The sequence below is a fragment of the Chenopodium album genome, chromosome 18 (genome assembly GCF_948465745.1).
Source record: "Chenopodium album chromosome 18, dcCheAlbu1.1, whole genome shotgun sequence".
In the NCBI taxonomy this organism is placed as follows: domain Eukaryota; kingdom Viridiplantae; phylum Streptophyta; class Magnoliopsida; order Caryophyllales; family Amaranthaceae; genus Chenopodium; species Chenopodium album.
In genome coordinates, this window is record NC_137851.1 from 10548605 (window position 1) to 10571228 (window position 22624).

The 22624-nt window shown below is 31.4% G+C and overlaps 3 protein-coding genes and 1 long non-coding RNA gene across 5 annotated transcripts; 1 reads left to right on the top strand and 3 right to left on the bottom strand.

Annotated features, from left to right (window-relative positions):
* Positions 1–6036: 6036 nt before the first annotated feature.
* Positions 6037–6624, bottom strand: LOC145592538 (uncharacterized). Its single transcript, XR_014102446.1, has 3 exons — positions 6528–6624; positions 6213–6413; positions 6037–6113 (listed from the first exon to the last, which is right to left on the bottom strand). It is a non-coding gene; the product is annotated as an uncharacterized LOC145592538 (long non-coding RNA).
* Positions 6625–7825: 1201 nt separating this feature from the next.
* Positions 7826–12077, bottom strand: LOC145593058 (uncharacterized). Of its 2 annotated transcripts, none has more exons than XM_081649567.1 (14): positions 12007–12077; positions 11855–11929; positions 11666–11737; positions 11464–11541; positions 10979–11197; positions 10592–10894; positions 10452–10517; positions 9579–10318; positions 9225–9500; positions 8963–9139; positions 8500–8872; positions 8344–8406; positions 8154–8222; positions 7826–8070 (listed from the first exon to the last, which is right to left on the bottom strand). In XM_081649567.1, the coding sequence occupies exons 1-14, from the start codon at positions 12053–12055 to the stop codon at positions 7928–7930; spliced, it is 2703 nt and encodes a 900-aa protein (XP_081505693.1). In that variant the 5' UTR covers positions 12056–12077; the 3' UTR covers positions 7826–7927. The 2 variants fall into 2 exon arrangements, with proteins under 2 accessions (XP_081505693.1, XP_081505692.1); XM_081649566.1 differs by having other exon boundaries at positions 7826–8076.
* A 2377-nt stretch (positions 12078–14454) lies between these two features.
* LOC145591791 (uncharacterized) lies at positions 14455–16368 on the top strand. The gene is made up of 2 exons (XM_081648286.1): positions 14455–14482; positions 14801–16368. The coding sequence occupies exons 1-2, from the start codon at positions 14455–14457 to the stop codon at positions 15676–15678; spliced, it is 906 nt and encodes a 301-aa protein (XP_081504412.1). The 3' UTR covers positions 15679–16368.
* A 781-nt stretch (positions 16369–17149) lies between these two features.
* Positions 17150–19916, bottom strand: LOC145591455 (uncharacterized). The gene is made up of 2 exons (XM_081647912.1): positions 19610–19916; positions 17150–17599 (listed from the first exon to the last, which is right to left on the bottom strand). Exons 1-2 carry the CDS (start codon positions 19903–19905, stop codon positions 17395–17397), a joined length of 501 nt encoding a protein of 166 aa, XP_081504038.1. The 5' UTR covers positions 19906–19916; the 3' UTR covers positions 17150–17394.
* Between the last annotated feature and the right edge of the window lie 2708 nt (positions 19917–22624).

A 22624-nucleotide genomic window follows, 5' to 3' on the forward strand; every position in this document is an offset into this window, starting at 1 on the left:
TCATTACTGTGACTAAACAAAATTTTAATAATTAAATTGTTAGTGAAAATGAACCCTTTATTACTAATTGATTTTTGATTTTTTTTATTTTTTATTTTTGAATTTTGATTTTTTGATTTTTTTTTAATTTTTTTTACTGCGTGATTAATAATATGATTTATAAACCGTGCATCGCACGGGCACTATACTAGTTATTTGCTAAAACACAATGTATTTTACTTTGTTAAAACACATAGGGTTAGTTATCTCTCCATTTAAACTCTCCGCTTCACCACAAAATATTTAATTAAAGAATCCTTGTCAAGTTGTCCTACAATGACAATTTCATACGAAGTATAAAATTGCAAACAACGCAACTAGTTCGGTAATTATTTAAGTTAAATTCTTGCCCTCAACATGCTATATATTGCCAATGTATCCCTCAGAGAAATCCTCAACGAAGAAATGAGATGAACGACGTATGTATCAGACCTGCTTAAAACATAACTAAAGAAAATTGTCCCTCTCAACTTCTCAAATTATACCTAGAGTAATTGGTAAATATATTGTGGAACAACCTAGAGTATTTTCTTGTTTATCTAACTAAACTCAAAGTAGCTACTGGAGGCATTTTCCTTTAAAAAAACATGTAAGAAAAATTGATATATATAATCCAAAATTTAGTTAATTTATCTTTAATAATCTCAACTTTCGATTATTATAAAATACACTGAACTTTAGGAGTATTTCTTGTTAATCTAATTGAACTCAAAGTAGCTACTTGAGGCATTTTCCACACCACACATTATGACTATTAATTCCATGTGGGGGTGAAATAGTAAATTTAAAAGTTTTTTAAGAACAACTTTTTTTAATTATTCATATACTCGGTCCATTTTGAGATTATAGACATATAAATTACATAAAATTGAGTAATGTGAAACAATGTGACTACTACCTACGATTTTTTTTAATTACAACTTTGAAATATTTTATATCTCTCAAATAATACCCCAAAATTACAACTAAAAAAAATCGGAGGTAATATTACTTTGAGAGAAAGGAGGTGTATATTTTCAAAAGTATTAGGGATGAAATTTCAAGCTCGGAACCTCTCACATCCACGAGTCCCCTACTAAAAATTTCCATAATTTGGAATCAATTAACAATGTATCTTCACCATGCTAGCTAAGGTGAAAATTTTACCCTACACCCTAGTGTAGGGTGTGTTCCCTACACCCCCCCTATGCTACGTCGTTTTGTAGCTGGTATTTGAGTTCTCATGTGCAGCTTCTTTCCTTTTGCGATTCTTTCCTTTTTTTTTTTTCTTTTTTTTTTCTTTCTTTCTTTTTTTTTTCTTCCTCTTTTTTCCTTTTTTCTTTGTTTCTTATTATTCAAGCTATGTATATATATGATTTTAAACCCTATTTTTTCTCTCTCTTCAATTGATCAACCTCCATTTTTGATCTACATTTTTCTCTCGTTAATTCATCTTCTTCATTTGATTTTTTGAACGAACTCGTTAATTGTTACCGATCATCAATGGCGAATTCTGCATCTGGAGATTGCGTTGATTTTGATCGTGATTGCGAGCGTGTGTTTTCTTCTGGAGTTCGTTTGGTTGATTCGTTTGTGCAACAATGTGAGTAATTGTGATCATAATTTTGCAATTTTTAATTATCTCTAATTTGTTCTGTTATAATGCTCTGTTAATTTGAACTTAATTGATGTATTATTATTCACTTTCGATTTTTGAATTTACTACTTTGATTACATTATGATGAACGTTTTTGGATTGTTATACTTTGTATGAACATTTTGTTGCTTCATTTGTTGTTTCATTGGTTGTTTTCTCTGTGTTTTAGAATTGTGTGTTTTTGTTGTATATTTTGTAGATTATACTTTCAATTAATCGTTTATGTTTTCTTATTCATACTTACTAATGTGTTTATGTTCAGTCTTAAAGTCATTTTTGATCATTTATTTTTACATTTTTATATCGATATTATGTGTAGTGGTAAATAATGAAAATATTGTTCAAAATATTATGTGCTGAAATTCTTTTTGCAATTGATCATGTGCTGTTTTGATATAGAACATTTTACTTATTTGTTATTGTTCATTCATGAAACTCTTTATGATCATTTATAATTGTATATTGTGCAGTGGAAAAAAATGATGATATTATGTATTTAGAAGCAGAACAGTCTGAATTAAAGGATAAAGAATTTAAATCTGAAGATGAAGCTTTCGAAGCGTATAATGAATATGCTTTTAGGAAAGGTTTTGGAATTCGAATTGGGAAGAGTAAGAGAAGAAGAGATGATTCTTTTTTGATGAAAAGATTTGTTTGTTGTAATGAGGGATTCAAAGATAATAAGTGTAAGAATAAAAGGATTTATGAGAAGTTGGATCATCGAACTGGTTGTTTAGCTTTTGTGCAGTTTCATATTGATCATTTAGGGGTCTATACATGTACAAGACATGAAATGGTTCATAATCATGCTATGATTCCTCCTGAAAAAAGGCATTTGATAAGGTCTCAAAGAGATGTGAATAAAGAGCAGCTTCTTTTCATTTCAACAATGAAATTGAGTGGAGTCAAAGTTACTGATTCTTTGAGGGTTCTAAAGAAGGAGGTTGGGGGATCTCCTAATCTTTGTTTTACTGCTTCTGATGCTTATAATGCATTGTCATCTGAAAAAGCTGCCCAAATTGAAGGATGTGATAGTAACCAATTGATTAAATATTTTGCCAAGAGACATGTGGATGAGGCAGATTTTTATTATGATTTTAAACAAGATGATAGTGGTGCTTTAGTTAGTTTTTTTTGGCGTGATGGTAGGATGATGAGAGATTATCATTACTTTGGAGATTTGTTGGTTTTTAATACAACTTATAGAACTAATAAATATGGAATGATATGTGCTCCATTTGTTGGGATGAACCATCATGGTAACAATGTCATGTTTGGTATGGGTTTTATTCTTAATGAGCGCACCGAGTCTTTTGATTGGTTGTTTGATACATTTTTGCACTCAATGGGGAGGAAAAGTCCCATTACAATTATGACTGATCAAGCACAAGCGATTGCAGCGGGTATAAGAAACATTTTTCCTTCAACTGTTCATCATCGTTTATGTGTATGGCATCTTGAACAAAATTCTAAGAAACACATTGGAGCATTGAGAGGTTTGGAAGGCTTTACAGATTTGTTTGGATATCTTTTGAAGTATTGTGAAACTCCTACTGAATTTGAATATTTCTGGAAAAGGTAAATTATTGTTTTTTGTATTTATTTTTTATTTTTATTATGTGATATATTTGATTATTATGTGATATATATATGAACATTTAGTGTTTTACATATGATCATACAATTTACTTTGTTATGTATGTTATCATAATATTATTAGTGTCCATATTGTTTATGATCATTATTCTTTATACAAATGTACATATTTTAATTTATATTTTGTTCATTTTTCAATTAATATATGATCATTTATGTTATACAGGATGTGTGATAAATACAAATGTGAAAATGATGATTGGTTATGTGATTTGTATAAAATAAAGGAAATGTGGTGTCCTGCTTATTCTAAGAAGTATTGGTCTGGTGGTATATTGTCCTCTCAACGTAGTGAAACTAATAATAAGTCAGTTTCACAACGTCTTAATAAGACTCAAGGTTTATGTGATTTTTATCATGTTTTTCTTGATGTCATTTCTGAGTGGAGAAGTAAGGAAGGTGCAAGAGATTACAATACTCTGAGGGGTAATAGGCACCTAGCTTTTGCTAATATTGGTATATTAGTTCATGCAAGATCACTGTACACTATTCAAGCTTATGTGCTTTTTGAAGAGGAGTTCATTAGGGGGACAGCTTATGATCATGTTGATAATGGTTTGCGTTTTCCAGAATATTCATATCTTCTTTGGAGGCCTGGGAAGGATATAATTAAGCATGAAGTTGTTTTTAATAAGGAAACACATGCAATTTGTTGCACATGCATGTACTTTAGTGAGACTGGTTTACTTTGTTCTCATTCTCTTCGAGTATATCATTTGCATTGTGTGCGTAATATTCCACAAGAGTATATAATGAAACGATGGACAAAGGCTGCCATGTGTAGTCATGGTATTGAAGAACCTACTTTGAGGACAAATGTTGTGGCTACTAGTGTTTGGAGGTCACAAACAATCAGAAAGTTTGTTAAGTTGATAACAAGTTGTCAGAATTCTTTGAATGCAAGGGCAGAGGTTGAGTGTTATTTCAATTTGTTAAAAGAAAAGGTTGAGAGCGTATCAGGTGTAATTGACTTTAGTGAACCTGTTAAAGAGGTTGAAATTGTTGATCTTGAGATCAAGAATCCTCCAAAAGCTAGGCCTAAAGGTGAGAGGAATGTAAGGCCTAAGAGTACCTTGGAGAAGCAGTGTAACAAGGCAAAGGGTAATTTCAAGAGGAAAAAGTCTCTGTACACTCCTTACAAGGGGTATAGGGCAAGCAGTTGTACAGGTATATGATCATTTAATATTTTCAAATTGATCATTCATGTTTTCGTAAATGATCATTTAAGTTTTTTTTTTTAATAGGAACTTGATGAGAATGGTTGTCCTGTTACTTATGCTAATTCTATTACTGATCCCACTGAATTGATTGTTTTGAGCAATAAACAATCTCAGGTAAATTCAAATGTGCAAAAAAAAAAAAAAAAAAAAAAAGTAGATTTATATTTTATTATTATTGATTTTTATAATTTAAAAATATAGGTTGGCTTTAATTCAGTTGTTGTAGAATAAATTCCTTCTAGTTCTAAGGAATCAGATCAGAGTATTTCTAATGATTTTGATCAGGTATGTTTGTTTGTTATTGATTATAAATTTATTTTAATTTTTTGCATTTATGATCTATATGATAATTTTTTTTAATCTTTTATTTTTTTTTTTGGTTTTTTTGTAGGCTACTGGTGAAAGCCCTATTCCATCCAGCATATCTATTGATGTTGATATTTCATCTATTGCTAAGGTTTTTTTTTTTTCTTATTTTTTTATATAAGTGTTTGTAACTGATCATATACTGGTTTATTAATGATCAATTTAATTTTTAACAGGCGAAAGATTTTAATCTTGCTGAAGGTGTTTCTGCTGTTCAAGCTCGTTCTAATGTTGGTGCAAATAAAGGTGCTTTTTGTGTTAAAACTTACAATCAACCTACTGCGTCAACAAAATCTCATGCTGTTATTCAACCTACAGTTCCCAGGAATGTTCAAAATCCTACTCAGAATTGTTCAAATACCAATCTTGAAATGATCATATCTAACTCCAGAAATGTTCAATCAACAAATGTTCAAGTTATTTCTCCTACAGTTGAAAAAAATGATCAAGGATATCGTGTTTAGAATGTTCAAGTTATTCCTCCCACAGTTCAAAGAAATGATCAAGGTGCTCGTGTCCAAAATGTTCAATCAAGAAATGTTCAATTAGGTTCTGGAAAGATTTCTTCTAGGTATGACAGGTTGTTAGCCTTTTTTGATACAAGTGTAGCTAAACGTTTGGCTAATAAAGATAAATAGGTTAGTATTTCAGAACATTATAAACATTAGACTTTTTTGTAATGTTGTTTTAAGAACTATATTGTAATTTTGAAGTTTCAATCTATTATGTAAAAGACATAAGTATTATATTTTATATAGTAGTATTTTTAGTATATTTGAACTTTGTGTTAGAATTTTATATGTTTTTAAAATTCTACATTTTTCAATGATTATTTAGTCATTAGAATTTTATATGTTTTAAAATTCTATATTTATCAATGATTTTAGCCACTTGTATATGAACAAAAGTAAGAACCAACATCAAATTTATAAAACTTATAAAAATATTCATTCAAAGATTAAAATAAAATATCAATTACAATAACATTTTTAAAAATAAAATCTATAAGTCTATTTCTTAAAACCAATAGAGTCTATATATAAGATATGAACATATATGTAGTTGTAAATGAACATTTAAAACTAATCAGTTGCAAACTTTCTTGCTTTCCTTCTGTTTGCTCTTGATTAAGTGTTTTCCTCAAATAACATCAGTTCTGCTGTGTATTGAAGCCTTAGCTTCCTAATTTGTTCCACCTGTTGAACAAAATGAATTGTCAAATTTTAATTAAACAATCTTTACTGTTTCATAAATGAACATTATATCTTAAATAATTGAACATTTATAACTCTTACATTGTTTGGTTTTAAATCACAAATCCAGTTCTCATTAGGATCAGCAGTGAAGGTTTCCATATGCTTCATTATGTAAACTCCACAGTTTGTATAGTTATCGTTGCTACGCCATTTCATCTTTTCCAAAACAACTGTGTAGTCTTCAATTCTATTTGCATCTTCATATCCAAGGTGTTTCATGTACTCTGTCAAACCTTTTAACTGATCAAAGCAAGAGTAAAAATTGTTTAGAAGTTGGTAATGTGATGAAGACATGAATAATTAATAAAATATAATTGATCATTTAGCCAAGTATAAATGAAAATATTATCTCACCAGCATTTTTGGTTGATCTTCATACTTTGCTTGAATTGATACATGTTGTGGTAGTTTTCTATTGTCAATTATATGTATTTTGTCTTCTATATGATTGACGCACAATAGAAAAAAATGTTGAGAAGTTGATATTGGGAAGAACACCTGAACAAATTATATAATGTTATTGGATAATATACTGAATGTAATTGAACATTTATATTAAATAAGAATTAAAACATGTTTATATCCAACAATGCTGTCAATTTTATTCCCCTTCAGCTCATTGTCAATTCTTTCTATGAAGGCCTTAATTCTTGTCTTCATTGATGATCCTTCTCGACAAACTCTATTTGTGCACATGATTTGCTATTGAAATAGAAACAAACATATATAAGATTAATGTATTTTTAGCAATAATTTATCATAGGATAATAGAATCAATAATATAAAAATAGAAGAAAGACTAACATGAAGCATTGTTGAGAAATAAATCTTGCTTTTCGGCTTTTTATGATTAAGAAACCTTGCCCATCCATCTATGACATTATTTGTCACTTCAACATCATCTCCAAGAGTTTTCATTTCTTTTCTATTGATGAGATTCAAGCCATCATAGTATAAGAGTGAACTGCATTATGAACATTTAATAATATGAATGTGAACATATTTTTATAAAATATATTTAACCTTAAGTTCAATTAGAATAAGTAATTACCTTTCATCTTTTCCACCAAGAGCAAAGTCTACTGCAATTTGGTTCATGACTTTCTCATCTTTAAACAGATCCTTGTACTTGACCAAGTAAGGAGATCGGAAAGCAGGAGGAATTGTTTGCTTTTCACGTTTGTGGTCTTGTTGTTCAATATAAAAAATTGTTAAATTAAGAACTTTATAAGGAATATAATTGAACATTTGAGTGTATATAAAAAAAATTGAAATTATACCTTTCAACCTTTTCCTTTCTACTTTTTTTCTCCTTTTCTGCAATTGACTTTTTCTTTTCATCATTCCTGATCATATTACATAATACAAATGTACATTTACGTATATGAAAATGTTCATTATTATTTTTCAACATTAACTTAATATAAATGTACCTTTTTGTGACTTTTGAGGATGAAGCAACTATCTTCTTGTGTTCACTGAAATGTCAAACAATGTCAGTACATATTTATAAAATATAAGCTTCTTATATAACACTTTGTGTGCATTTTCAATTCATAAAATGAAAGATATTGATTTAACATAAACCACACATTCATATTACATATTCCACAAAATATTGTACACACAAACATAGTTTATGAAACTCCAGTTTCAAGTTACAAAACGATAGATACATAAGTTAAATTGTTCCATCTAGATAATTTATCCTTTCTAATTACATAACCCTAATAGTAAGACATGTCTTCAAGATTTTACCCCTCCACTTTTTCATCATTTTTTGTTTTTTCAAAAACAGCTTCTTTGTTTTGTTCTGCACCTCCAATTGTGCTTTTTGGATCTTCACTTTTTTCACCAACATCTGACCTAGGGTCAGCATCAACCACTGAACCAGATCCTGCATCTAAGAAAAATTAAATTAGATATGAATATTATTTCTTTGTAAATGAACATTTGACTCTTTATAATTGAACATTATACCTGTTCTAGGCAATCCTTTAATAATTTGTTCTGAAGCTGCTGAAGTTTTACCCAAATCCATTTCTCCAGCTGTATTATAAATCATCATTATGGAGATAAACTAAGTTATTAGTATTTACACATAATAATTAGAAATGAACATTTCTATTTAAGTTTATGTACATTCTTTATTAATAAATGATCATATTACCATTTGTTGAAATTGTTGGATGTTCAATTATATTACCAAGTGTTGAAGAGGTGGGCTCTGCTTCTGTTTTTAAAAATAAAGAAATTTAAAAATTAGACCACAAATTGAGAATTTTTCATATAAAAATTAGAGTAGTCTCTTTGAGATAGATTTTACCAATGGCTGGAGAAGGTGGAGTCAACCCCAAGCTAAAAGCTTTTCTGATGTCATATTCTTGTTCTTTTTCCTTTCCCTTTTTGCTCAATTTCTTCTCAGTCATTTGCTTCTTAGCTGTTTGCTTTTCAGACCCTTGCATCAGATCCTTCTCAGCTTGTACAAGTGCATTTAGGAAATCCTCACTGCCAAAGAATTCTTCATCTTGGCTTAGAATCGATGGTTCCCTAGCTGTCACATTTCCTAACACTTCATCAACTTTTTTCACCAAGTCATTTCCAGGGAAGATGTCCTTTGCCTTCACTAATTTTGAAGAAAGCTTTGACAGGTTTGAACAAGTTGTATTTACCAGTGAAACAAAATCATCCATGAAAACCTATATGAATGAATATTAAGAATTATGCAAGTGAACATTTAAGATGATACAAATGACCATTTATGTTAACAAAATTGATCATTTTATAACCTGATGGTTTTCTTCAACTTCTGCAACAATCCTTGGTAGAATTTTTCCTCTCCCAAATCCCAATTCTAATTCAATCTTCAACCTCTCAAGAACCATGTCTCTATTCCATGCAGATATGATAGGAAATGTTCTTGGAGGCCTTTTGTCTAACCTCTGAATCCTATCAAAATAGAACAACTACAAGAAAAAAAAAAGGAACATTAACAAAAAAAAATGAGCATTAATTAAAATTTAAATGAACATTTTGTATCTAAGAATTTACCATCAGAAGTTGAAGAGGGCCTTTGTAGAATCCCTTTCCTTGCTGCTTTCTCCAATCAACATGACATTTGATCAGTGAGTCGTATACAAACTGACACCAGTTCAAATTTTTTATTTTTTCTTTGTCCATCATAGAATAAAGAAATTTGAAATGGCATTGATTGTTTGATACACATTTCATCAAGCAGTTCACAGCCACTGCTAAAAAGTTAGTAATGAAATGTTCAGTTGGTGGTCTGTTGTTGGAGAATTTATCATTTATGTATCCATTCACAATCTGCAAAAAAAATGAACAAAATGTTAATACTTTTGATCATTTAATGTATTTAAAATGAACATTTAAAACTGATCATACCTGGCTCACTGATGGAGTTTTTCCTGACCATGATTTTCTCCATTTCTTCAGAAATTCTGCATACTCCTCACTAATTTTATCAGACTTTGGCTCAACAATTGGAATTTCTCCTGTAGGCAAGCCATAAACTACCCTCACATCCTCTACCTCAATTTCAATTTTTTCATTCTTTGGTAGTTCAAAACACTGGCTATTCTCTTCAAAACTTCCCAATAACCAATTACAGAACTTTTGATCAAGTTGAGGTAAACTGATGTCAAGAAGGGATCCTAACCCTATATCAACAACTTGTTGTTTTTCGGCAGGTGTCATCTTTTTTATCCATGCAATGAACTTCACATGTCCTCCTCTCTTTGAAGATTTCTCTTCCTCAAATTCTTCTTCTTGTATTTCCTCAACTTCATCAGTTTCCATTGCTTGAACAATTTCAGCTTTCATTTTCTTTTTTCCCATACCTTCAACCTTTCCTTCATCATATACTACCAACTTCTGCTCCAACTTTTCAGCCTTTGGCTTCACTGACTTCCCCTTCTTTGCCTGTTTCTTCTTTGGCTTTACTTCCTCCTCTAACTCATCAGCATCCTCACTGACAGGCTCTGCTTCTGCTCTGTAAACTGACTCTTCACTATCATCATCACTGTCCGTAGAACTTTCATCAGTAGGATCTTGAGATGGTTCATCTGATGGTACTTCTTGTATCTTTTTTCTCTTTCCAGCATTTTTCTTGGCAGGACTGACATCTGAAATATCAATTATGATTTTGTTAATGTATTGAAAATGGAAAGTAAGAAAATGATAAAATGAACAAAATTGTTACCTCAAATGATCATTCTATAAATATCAATTGAACATTTATAATATATCATTATATACCTGCTTTTCTTTTGCCAGCAACCTTGGAAGTTTTCTTCACTTCTTCTGCAGTTTTCTTTTTTCCACCTATAAATTGAAATTGAACATTAATGATATACCATCATAAATGATCATTCTATACATTAAGATTGAACATTTACCCTTTTTAGCAGAGGCACTTGGCAATTTTTTGGTTGGAGTAGGTGCTGGAACATATTCAACAGGAGCACCTGCCATTTTTTTTATTGGAGTGGGTGCTGGAGATGGTGCATCAGCTTCCTTTTGAATAGGAGAAGTCCTTGTAGACATTCTTCTCTTCTGACCGATTGGAGTGGGTGCTGGAGATGGTGCATCAGCTTCCTTTTGAATAGGAGAAGTCCTTGTAGACATTCTTCTCTTCTGACCGATTTTTGCAGTTCCTTCAGCAGGTTCAACATCCTTTTCAGATTCATGTAACAGAACATCTATTTTTTTTTTTTAAAAAAAATTTATGTTAGTATATTTTAAAGTGTAATATTTATTGTTAAATGGAAAAGTATTATGATTACCTTGGCTCCTTGTAATTCTACCACTTGGCACAACAACAGGGTTTTTGTTTTTGTTCTTCCTTGCAACCGTTTTGTATCTTGTTTTCCCTTTGGTTGACTGATCACTTTTTTGTGATGATGGAGCTATCTCATCACTCATTTTTGTGAAATCTTTATCCACATCTTGATTTAGAAGATGAGTCTCATCCTCAATTTCAACAAAATCATGTGCAGTTTGTGCTGCATATGAAATGATCAAATATAAAAGTTTAAATAAATATTTATGTAAATAAGATAACAAATGTTTACTATATACAATATAAATGAACAATATTATCTTTCTCTTTTGCAGTTGAATGTTCCATTACTTTAACTTTTGTGAGTCTTGCTTTTGTCCATCTGTGTAATTTTAATTAGTGAAATTTATTATTATTTTTGAACATTTATAATTATGAAGATTTAAAATGAACATGTGTGTAAAAATATGTACATTTTCCACTATTTACCTTTCACATCAATTGTCTTTGAAGACTCATCTTCCACAGTTTTCTCCTTCTCAGGCCCTTTTTTTCCCTCTTGTCCTTCTATGAATGTTCAAGATATTATAGATCCAATATGAACATTATTGAATAGTATTGAACATTCAAGATAATATAGATCCAATATGAACATTATATGTAATAAAAATGTACATTTAAAATTAATTACCTTTCATAGCTGTTGTCTTTGAAGACTCATCTTCCACAGTTTTTTCAGGCCCTTTTTTTCCCTCTTGTCCTTCTATGAATGTTCAAAAAGTTTAAATTTATATTTTTTAATATTATTGAACATTCAAGATTATGTAGATACAATATGAACATTATATGTAATGAAAATGTACATTTAAATTTTTTTTACCTTTGAGGTCTGTTTCCCCAGTTTTGTCTCCTACTGGCCCTTCTTCTTTCTGTTTTCCCAGTCTCCCCAGTTCACCTGCAAAAGAAATAGTATTGTTAAAATTCATATTTATAATAATTAAATAATAGTATTCAATAAATTTGAACATTTACCTCTCTTGATTTCCATTTTTGCCTTTTCCACTCTTTTGAGACTTTCCATGATTCTGATTGTTGATTTTTTAAACTTCCTGTAAATTTATTATACTGTTAAATAATTTTGAAATATCTACATTATTTGATTATATTAATTCACTTATTCAAATTTGAACATACTTTGGGTTTCTCTTTATGTCTAAATGTATTTGTTGCATCTTGTCCTTTAAGGTTATTATTTTCGATTTATTTGCAGGCTTCTGTTGATCATCATCTTTTGATTTTCTGATAATTCATTAAAATATGTTTGAATTTACAATTTTGATAACATAAATTAAAAATGAACATAGAGTATAAAGAGAATGAACATTCAACTTATCTTAATGTTGACCAAGAGTATTCTTTTCAGTTTTTCTTTGCAAATAAACATAAAATTAAATGTATAGACAATGAATATTTAATTTATCTTACTTTTGGACAGGATTATTCTTTTCTGTATTGCTTTGCCCTTCTGGTTGAACTTCTTCCAGTTGGCTGAAATAAACATTAATAAATTATTTAATAAAAATGAACAAATTATGTATGTAAAATGTACATTTATTTATATACAAGTGAGCATTAGTATACCTTTGATCCCTACTCTCTTTGTCAGTTGCAGACTCACCCTCAGTTGTTGCATGAGTAGCATGCATGAGTAGCAGAGATGTTCTCACTTTGTTCACTTTAAAAAATATAGTTATTTTTATATAACATGCAATTAAAATATGAACTAATTTATACAATGAAGAAGAGGATCAGTTATTTTGGTATAAAACTTTTATACCTTATTGGTTGATTTGTTTCTGGTGGTCTTGATTTTGACATAATAAATTTCACTCGAACCTTTTTTGTTTCACTAAAATTTTAAGAATTATCTATTAAGTTTGGCATACATACACAATGTACAATGATTGCATATAAAAACATTTATTTGTACACATATAAACTTACTTGTTTAAAGTGTATCTTTGATAACTATTATCAAATTCATTTTGTTCTATAACCTTCCTTAGAGTTAATGGTTCAGATTTTCCATCTCTAAATTGGAGTAAGTGTATCACTCTAAATGGCACATCACTACAATATAAATTAATCACAGGACATTAGTTTGAATGCATACAAATGATTATTCTCATATTTATATATGTGCATCATGTGTCAATGAAATGTACATTTGTTATTTAAACCCCAATGAATATTCAAATGAACAAAGATAAATATATGATCACAATTATATATATAAATGAACATTATGAGTATCAAATATGATCATGTACAATTATGTTTCAATGAAATGTACATTTTATATTTAAGCCTCAATGAATACTCAAATGAACAAATATACATATATGATCATAACTTTATCTATAAATGAACATTATGAGTGTCAGATTTGATCAAACACAAATAGCATATTAAACAATCATAAAACCAAATATTATCAAATACAAGTAACATATTACACATGATTATAATATATATTATAAATGATTATTTACCTTGGAAGTGGAGACATTTTTAAATCCGTACCAATTGACTTGTCAATATCTTTTAAAAGTTTAGGATCTACAATTGGAGTCTTTTCGCGGTTTTTTTTCAATTTTTCTAGTCTTGACTGAAGAGGTACATCATCATCTTCATCTTCTCTGTTTTATTTAAGAAATTGTTAATGTTTTAATTTTCAGTAAAATTTTATTACAATCGCAATAATATGAACAAAAATTAGGGTTCATACATAAAATTGAACAAAAAATTGATCAAAAATGAACAAAAATTAGGGTACATACATTTCTTCAGAATTTTTCACTGATTTACTCGTCTCTGAAGTGTTCTTCTCCAAAGTCATACTATAATTGCAAAAAATTGAACAAAAATTAGGTTTCACATATAAATTCGCTCTATAATTTTCACCGCAAGAAAATGAACAAAATTACTTACTCTTTGGACACATTTTGCTCCGTTTTTCCAGATTCTTCTTGCATGTTCTTCTCTAAAGTGTTTTTTTCCAAAATCACTCTACAATCACAAGAAAATGAACCAAAATTAGGCTTCATACAAAAAATTGTACTAAAATCGCAAGTAAAATGAACAAAATTACTTACTCTTTATCAAAATGTTGCTTCGATTGTTTAATTTCATCTCGAATATTAGACATTTGAAGCAATTATGTAGTGTTTTGAAGCAATTTTGCAATAATTTGAAGCGAATTTCGTCCGATTCGACGGTGTGATGAGAGAGAAACTCTAGAGAAATGAAGAAGATGGTTTTTAGAGAGAGAAAATGATTTGAAATGGATTTTTTTTTAAATATATATATATATATGTGGGGTAGGGGAAGTTATTTCTAATTTACCCCAGTTACTGCGGTTAGTGGGGGGTGAGTGAGAGCAGTTACTGATTTGTGGGGGTAGGGGAAACATGTGAAACGATGTGTTTTGATGGGGGTGTAGGTTGTGGTACCTACACTAGGGTGTAGTGTATACCAACTATAGCTAAGGTCAATAATTCTTAACAAAAGACAGTAGAGGAAAGACCAACGTAATAGACCTGCTTAAGACTTGAGAATGAGAATAATTAACTCTAGCTTGATTTTCAAACTAGATAGAAAATCGAGGCCATTAAACACCATGATTTAATCCAATGCATCTATATATCCAAGTCTCTTGTAGAAGACAAACCCATAATTTACTCCAATGCATCTATATTTCCATGTCTCTTGTAGAAGACAAACCCATACCTTGAATCAGTCTACCTTCCTGCCCTTATAAATACAGGTACTTCTAACACTTGTAACCTACAACATAACACACAGCAAACTGGTAAACACAATACCCAAACACAATGGCTTCGCGTGCCTTCAGTTTTCTCTTCTTTGGCTGTGCCACTGCTTCTGGTTGCAATCTTGATCCTTTTAGGTTCTCCTGCCCAAGTTGCAGCTGAAACGAAACTATCATCACGCAAGGCATTAACAAAACAGCCTAAAGTCCAACCCTCATTGGCTCCTACACCTACATCTTCCTGTGAGCCCCCGTCTAATACACCTTTTCCACCAATAACACCATCCCCCTTCAATCCTTCTCCACCAGACTTCCCTTTTACCCCAGAGTCCCCTTATTGTCCTTTCCCTCCGGGACTTCCTACCCCACCTCAATATCCATTCCCACCTGACTTGCCTTTCCCTCCGGAACTTCCTACCCCACCTCAATATCCATTCCCACCTGACTTGCCTTTCCCTCCGGAACTTCCTACCCCACCTCAATATCCATTCCCACCTGACTTGCCTTTCCCTCCGGAACTTCCTACCCCACCTCAATATCCATCCCCACCTGACTCTCCTTTCCCTCAGGAATTTCCTTCCCCCCCTTTGAATCCATCCCCGCCAGACTCTCCTTTCCCTCCGGAATTTCCTTCCCCACCTTACTCTCCTTTTCCTCCAGAATTTCCTTCCCCGCCTTACTCTCCTTTCCCTCCAGAATTTCCTTCCCCACCTTACTCTCCTTTCCCTCCAGAATTTCCTTCCCCACCTTACTCTCCCTTCCCTCCAGAATTTCCGTTCCCCCCAGAAACTCGTTCCTCATCCCTAAGCAGGGAAAAGAAGCAAACACCAGCTCAAAAAACCCAGATTAAACCTCCAGCCAAAAACGGAAACTAATATGCCTGGCCTTAATATATGAAGACAACCTAAGGGGAATAGCAGGGTATACAGCATAAAGATTCTATCAATTAGTAGCATACATTAATATATAGCCAGCTTACTAAAGTTGGAATATACTCCAAGTATATGCTTAGTAAAGAACTCGAGAGTTTATGTAAAACCAGTCAGTGAAGATGTGTAGTGACTCCCTCCCTCTTTAACTTTTGTACTGAAATTTGCATACTTTATATCAAGTATATCTTTATATAGCATTGGAATTACTAAATTTGTTTTGCTTAATCACATTTACGAGTAGTTTTCTTGTTCAAGCATTGTGTTATTGAAATTAACGCATGTGAGGAAATTTATGGCACCAGAAACATGCTAAAAGGTATACAACAAACACAAACATGCAATAATCACTAAAGCTGAAAAAGGTCAGCAATTCAAAATTCTGAAAATTATATGTACAGATTTGCTCATTCAGAGAACCAAGAGAGTGACTAAAGCTTACTTAACTACATTGTGGATATGCATATGCTACCAGCTACAATCGTGAGAGACTTGAAATAAGCAGCAGAAAATATCAGAGTAATCCCCCTTCTTATTTCAGAATTTTTGTTCTTGTTGAGCACATAACTGATAATCAGAACACGATTCTAAACAGATAAAACCATAGGTTATGCTCTAAAAGCAGATAGTTAAAGGCCTATTTTATGATTTGTTTCTCTAATAAAATAAACTATAATATTGTGTATGATTTGTTTCATAACGTCAATCAATTGACTTTGAAGCTCAGCTTGCAGTAGGATTTATTCCAGTCCATCCAAAACAAGAATTTATGAAGCCATGAAGGAATTATATAATTTACCTTTCAGTACTCATCTCAACCACCTAGGAAGCCTAATGAACAAGTCAAGAAAAAAAAAAAAAAAACAAAATTCTTTGTCAAACTCATAACTATCACCAGTTTGATGGGAATGCTGATCCTCTTCTAACACAAAATGGGGAAACTCGGAAAGTACAACTAAAAACTAGTTTGTAATATGTAAGACAATTGATTTGTTGTTGGGAGCAGAGTGCAGACCAACTCAATAACCCCAGGCATGCAAGATAGAAAAGCAATATACATGCTCAAAAAGGAAAAAAACAGAAGCTTTGCTCTATTTGACTTATTTTATTTGAGCTTATGGTATTTGAGCTTAACCAAACTTATATTCTGAACTTATTTTCCCTATAACAGAATTCAGTGCAGCAGAACTTTCTTTTGGGTGTCATAACTTAAGTTGATTGTAATGAAACTTAATTTGTCTGAACTTAACTCATTTAAACTTAAAGTTGAACAGAACGAGGTCTGAATGTAACTCTCAGTTCAGAAAAGGTCAATTTTTCTGACCAGATTAAGACAATGTTTCCTATGCATCCTCTCACCTTAGCTGTTCTTAATTTCTAACTTCTAAGCCTTCCACTAAAAATGACTTATCTAGAGTAGAGGGAGAATTTTCATCATTATATTTGTTTAGGAAAGGATGAAAAGATGTAAGACATCACCATAATTACACAATACAAATATTTTAACTGATCTCAATAAATTCCATAGCAACAAGAGCAGTTTTATTTTTAACATGATTATTGATCAACATGATGATAGTATAATCAGGGTATACAAGAAACCTTCTATGTAGAGGCTTGCAAAGGATTTGCATACAGTCTCACAGGCTTGTATCTGTAAGCTCACTCAAAGTTGTAATGCTTATCAACAGTTTCTGAGGCATCCCATGTACACTTCATACCTTTTGGGAACACCACCAAATCACCAGCTCCAAACTCAACAGCTTCGCTGGAACCATCAGGATAAACCTTCACCTTTCCTTTCAACAGAAAGCAAGTCTCCTTTGCTTCATAAGTCCAAGGAAACTTACTAGGAGCACAACCCCACCTATATGATGATAAAGAAAAAACATTACATGATAACCAAAAATAAATAACTGTACATAAATCTATAAATTAAGAAGCTCCTGATACTCAAACATTCCTTATTATGTTGGGAAAATGGTAGAGTAATTTAGATTAAAGTGCTTAAAATTGACACTCATACTCAAGTAAATAATTAAGTAATCCCTCTGTCTACAAAAAATTAATAATACAATTTCAACTTGATTTGGCTTTATATTATATTCCTATTTTGGGCCTAGTCTGTATGTGTATTCTCATAGTCAATAAGTGCATTGTACACTTAACTCCTTAAAACCTAATCAATATACATGTTTTACAATTACTTCCTCAAATCCTAATAAGATTATCACCCCCTTGGCTTAGCCTACTAGCACATTGTTAATAAAACACAATCTATATGTTGTTATTCTTCTTGTCTGATCTGCTTCACCTTTCCTGCATAATTCCTTTGTCCCTAAATAAAAGTCTCATTTCACTACAAAATCTAGTCTTTTGTTATAAAGGTAAAACTCATATTTTTCTACTAGCTTATTTGTTTTACAAAATTCACATTTACATCCAAAAAACCCTACTATCTCTTTTTCTTTCTTTTTTTTTTTTTTTCAAATCAATCTTTAATCAACTCCACTATCTTCTTCTTCTATCCATCTTTAATCAACCAAATCTCAATATCTTCTTTTATTCACCACAGCCAAACCCCATTATCATCTTATTATATTCACCTCTAATCAAGCAAAACCTACTATCTATTTATTTTATTAAGCTCTCCTAAATATAGGTGCGTTGAGCAAATGAGACTTGAGGGAGTATGGTATAAGAGGAAAAAAATATGCACTAAAGACAAAACTAGTAAACTACAAGTAGCCTAATCACTGAGGGAATGAAAGTAAATCCAAAGTCTAATCAATAACGTCTACACTAGACTCTATAAGCCATAAAGACTTCACATGAGAGTACCATTGTTAACAAGTCATTAGCATTTGATGACATGAAAGGATCAGTAAATGCTGAGATCATAATGTTCACACAAAACTGAAGCCTGTACACATGATATTAGTTTCCAGAGATTGAGAAAATTTGCAATAAAATACTACAAAATGAATCAAAAAAAAAAAAAAAAGATGTTATTGTCAAACGACACTTTTAGAAATCTCATAGAAATGTTACTACCTCGAAATGCTGATCACTTAACCCAAACATTGGAGCGCCATTTATAAAAAGACAACCAATGACACTCATATTCTAGAGCACTTTCATCTTAGTGAACATTACCAAGATCACCAACCTATATCCTAAGATTCCTAACAGACATAATTACAGGTCCTAAGAGCAATAGATCAACAACATATATCAAGATCACCAACATATATCAAAAAGCTCAATTGCTCAAAATCCCATATTCCCATGTCTATAATCGTTAATCAATCATGGGTAATTATGTTATGCACAAATTATACAATATAAAGATATCTCTTGTTCAAACCCAAAATACATGTATCATTTCAAAATTACATATTCTACCCAATTTTGACATGTTTACAAATTATAGAGCTTAAACTATTAAACACAGTAGCTTCATTTATTTCATTCATATAGTACTAAACGTAATTTCACTAGAATGAAATTTCCAAAAAATAATGCAAACCCATTCCACCCAAACCCTCAAAAGTGTTTCAACATTGAACACATAAAGCTTCATAAGCAACTCAAAGTCTCACAAAACACCAATCCGTGTCCAAATGTCAAACTCGGCTATTCAATGAAATGTTTTCAGGATTATAGCCCAAAATGAGGTGTTCATACCCCCACATAACCGTGCCGATTCTAACAGATTATTAATTAATAATGAAGAGTCCAAATAACATAACAAAGGAAAATAAGTTATAATAAAATTGAAAACATTAGCATACATATAACCATTAATAAAATTGAAAACATTAGCATACATATAACCATTAATAGATGACATAAAAAGAGAGATAGAGAAATATACTTAGGCCAATCACGAACACCGAGCTCAGAGAGCCTAGACTCAGGAGGGTTCCTTTCAATTTTAACACCCAATTTCTCGATTGTAGTTGACATGCTTGTGCCCTCTGTTGATGCCTTAACTATGCAAAAAGATGGGTTTTTCTTGGTTTTTAATTGAAAAAAATTCGACCCACTTTTTGATTTTAATTGAAAAGGTTGAATTTGAAGAGGCTGATGATTTGGGTTGGAGAAGTTTTGGTGGGTTGAAGAAGGTAGTAACCCTATACTTGACTGTCCTGCGATTGTAAGACCAAACATTCCCACATTTTTTTTAAGGACTTTTACTTTTTTTTAGATATCCCAGTTTTTTAAGGCAACTTTAAAAATAAGTTTTATTAGTACGTCAGTTTTTTGGGAATCTGGTTTTTTTTAGTACACAAATATTTTTAACCATAGAATGAAAGATTCATTTGAATTAAGTAATTAACTATGTCCACTCACGTCCTATCTTGTTTTTGATGTTAATTTTTTTTTTTTTTTAACAAAAGGGAGAAGGCTTTATAAGGTCGGAATCTATCATAGGTCAACTCGACGCGAGTTAACGTACTATTAGACAAATTGGGAGTGGAGAGGAAGGGTAAGGAATTGTCATCCCAAATTGTCTCTAATGGGGTTTGATACTTTGATTCCACAATCTTTTGGTTGTGAGGTGACAAACTTTGGGCTGGGATTTTTCGAGGATGGGCTAGGGTGTTTAGGCGGTGGGTTAGGGTGCTTCGGGGTTGGAATAGAGTTTCGGGCATCCGGCACTTGGCTGTGGTGCCGCCGGTAGGCCGGGATGGGGAAGGCCGGTGATTTCGGCAGGTGGGCTTGGCGGCAGTGGGGCTCTCGGTGGTAAGGGTTAGGGTGGTTGGCTGTAGGAGTGGTGGCTGACATCTATTAAGTAGAGGTGAAATCTTTTTTTTTTTCTTTTTTTTTTGAGTGATTTCCCACAATAATGTAAAAGAGAAAACAATTCCCTTTATACATCGTTTTGAAAATAAATTCCCCAAACACCGTCCACGTAGGATTGGTGTGGGGTTTTATTTTGGTTCACCATAAACTGCTAATAACAACAGCGGTTTTTGTTTTAGAACCGCTGTTTGTATTAGCGGTTTTAAAAAAAGACCGCCTTTTATTAGTAACTGGTCTCTTTCCCTCCTTAAATGCATTGAACACTTTATATGTGCAAAAAGAGACCACATTTTGAAATAACAGGTTTATATTCTTTTGAGAAAAAACAAACACCAACCGACAAACCCGCTTTACTTGGGTGTAGGTGTCCTTTTCATAATACTAAGAACAAAGAGACCTGTTTTATGTAACAATTGGTCTCTTTGTATTTTCTTTTTTTTTTTAAAAAATAAAAACCGCTAATGTCATTAGCGGTTTTATTAATAAAACCGCTAACAACATTAGCGGTTCTAAGCTGAACCAAGCACCGATCCACTTGGACGGTACCTTGGGAATTTATTTTCAAACCAATGTATAATGGGAATTAATTTTTGATCCAACTATATTGAGGGAAATCACTCAGTGTTAATCCATGCATTTTTCCTTTTTTTAAGGTGTTATTTTGCAAAATATCTTTTTTAACAGAGCAAAATATCCTTTTATAAATGTAGGGAAAAATGTACAAAAGTTGTCACAATATAGAATTTCCCACAATATTGCTAAAATAAAAATAAATTCCCTTTGTGCATCGATTTGGAAACTAATTCCGGAGATATCGTCCACGTAGGATCGGTGTTGGGTGTAATTTTTTTTGATTTGGTTCAGCCTAAAACCGCTAATGGCAATAGCGGTTATAGCTTTAAAACCGCTATTGTTATTAGCGGTTTCAGAAAAGAGACCGCCTTTTTCAATTAACAGGTCTCTTTTCTTCCTTGCTTTTTAGAAAAAAAAAGTAAGGAGGCAAAGAGACCTGTCAACAAAAAAGGAGGTCTTCTTCTGAAACCATGCCTTAGCCAAAAGCAGGAAAGAGAGCGCCCACATTATTGCTGGAAGTTCAAAGAGACCTGATTTCATTAATAACGAGTCTCTTTGCTTTCTTTTAAAAAAAAAAATACCCGCTAATGTTGCTAGCGGTTTTAACATAAAACCGTTAACAACATTAGCGGTTTTAAGCCAAACCAAATACCAATCCTACATGGACGGTATTTTGGGAATTTGTTTTTAAATAGGTGCATAATGGGAATTTGTTTTTGTTTCAACATTATTGAGGGAAATCGCTAATATTTTTTTGAAAATATAAACACAATACTTCGTATATTTTATTTAAAAAAATAATAAAAAATCAAAAAATCACTGCATATTTTGCCTAATTGATTAATTGATATCACACGTATAACGGTATAAGCACATCCTACATCCCTTATATGATAACTTTATCATTTTTTTTTTTTTTTTTTTTTTTTTTTTTGACACATACTTTATCATATCTTCAGTTGATTAAAATGTAGAGATATGAGATGTATTATACGGAGTATGAGTATAATATTATTGTTAGTTTTTTTTTTTTTTTTTTTTTTTTTTTTTTTGAAACAAATATTATTGTTAGTTAAGTGCAATGGATATCTGCTAAATTTATGAATGTGATTGCTTGATTTCATTAATAACTTTGCCACACATATATAATACAAAGACTAACCCTTAATTGCCTAGGATTAGGAAACTACCAAAAGATAAAGATATCAAAAGATAGACTAGCACAAAATATGCCAACCAAAGATATTCTAAGATTTCCTAAATATATCCTCAATAATGTCACATTAAGATGTTAAAGATATAAAATATGTTATTTTCTTTAAAAAAATAATATGACTTTTCTAAAAAGAAAAAAAAAAAGAGGATATATTACAGTATATAATATTGTTAGGGATATGGGATATAATCAATATATATTGGAAGTGTTTTATTATGAGAATAATATATGTGTCAATTAAGATAAGTTTTTTTGACAAGTATGTTAAGGTATGTTTATGGAAAGATTTTAGTG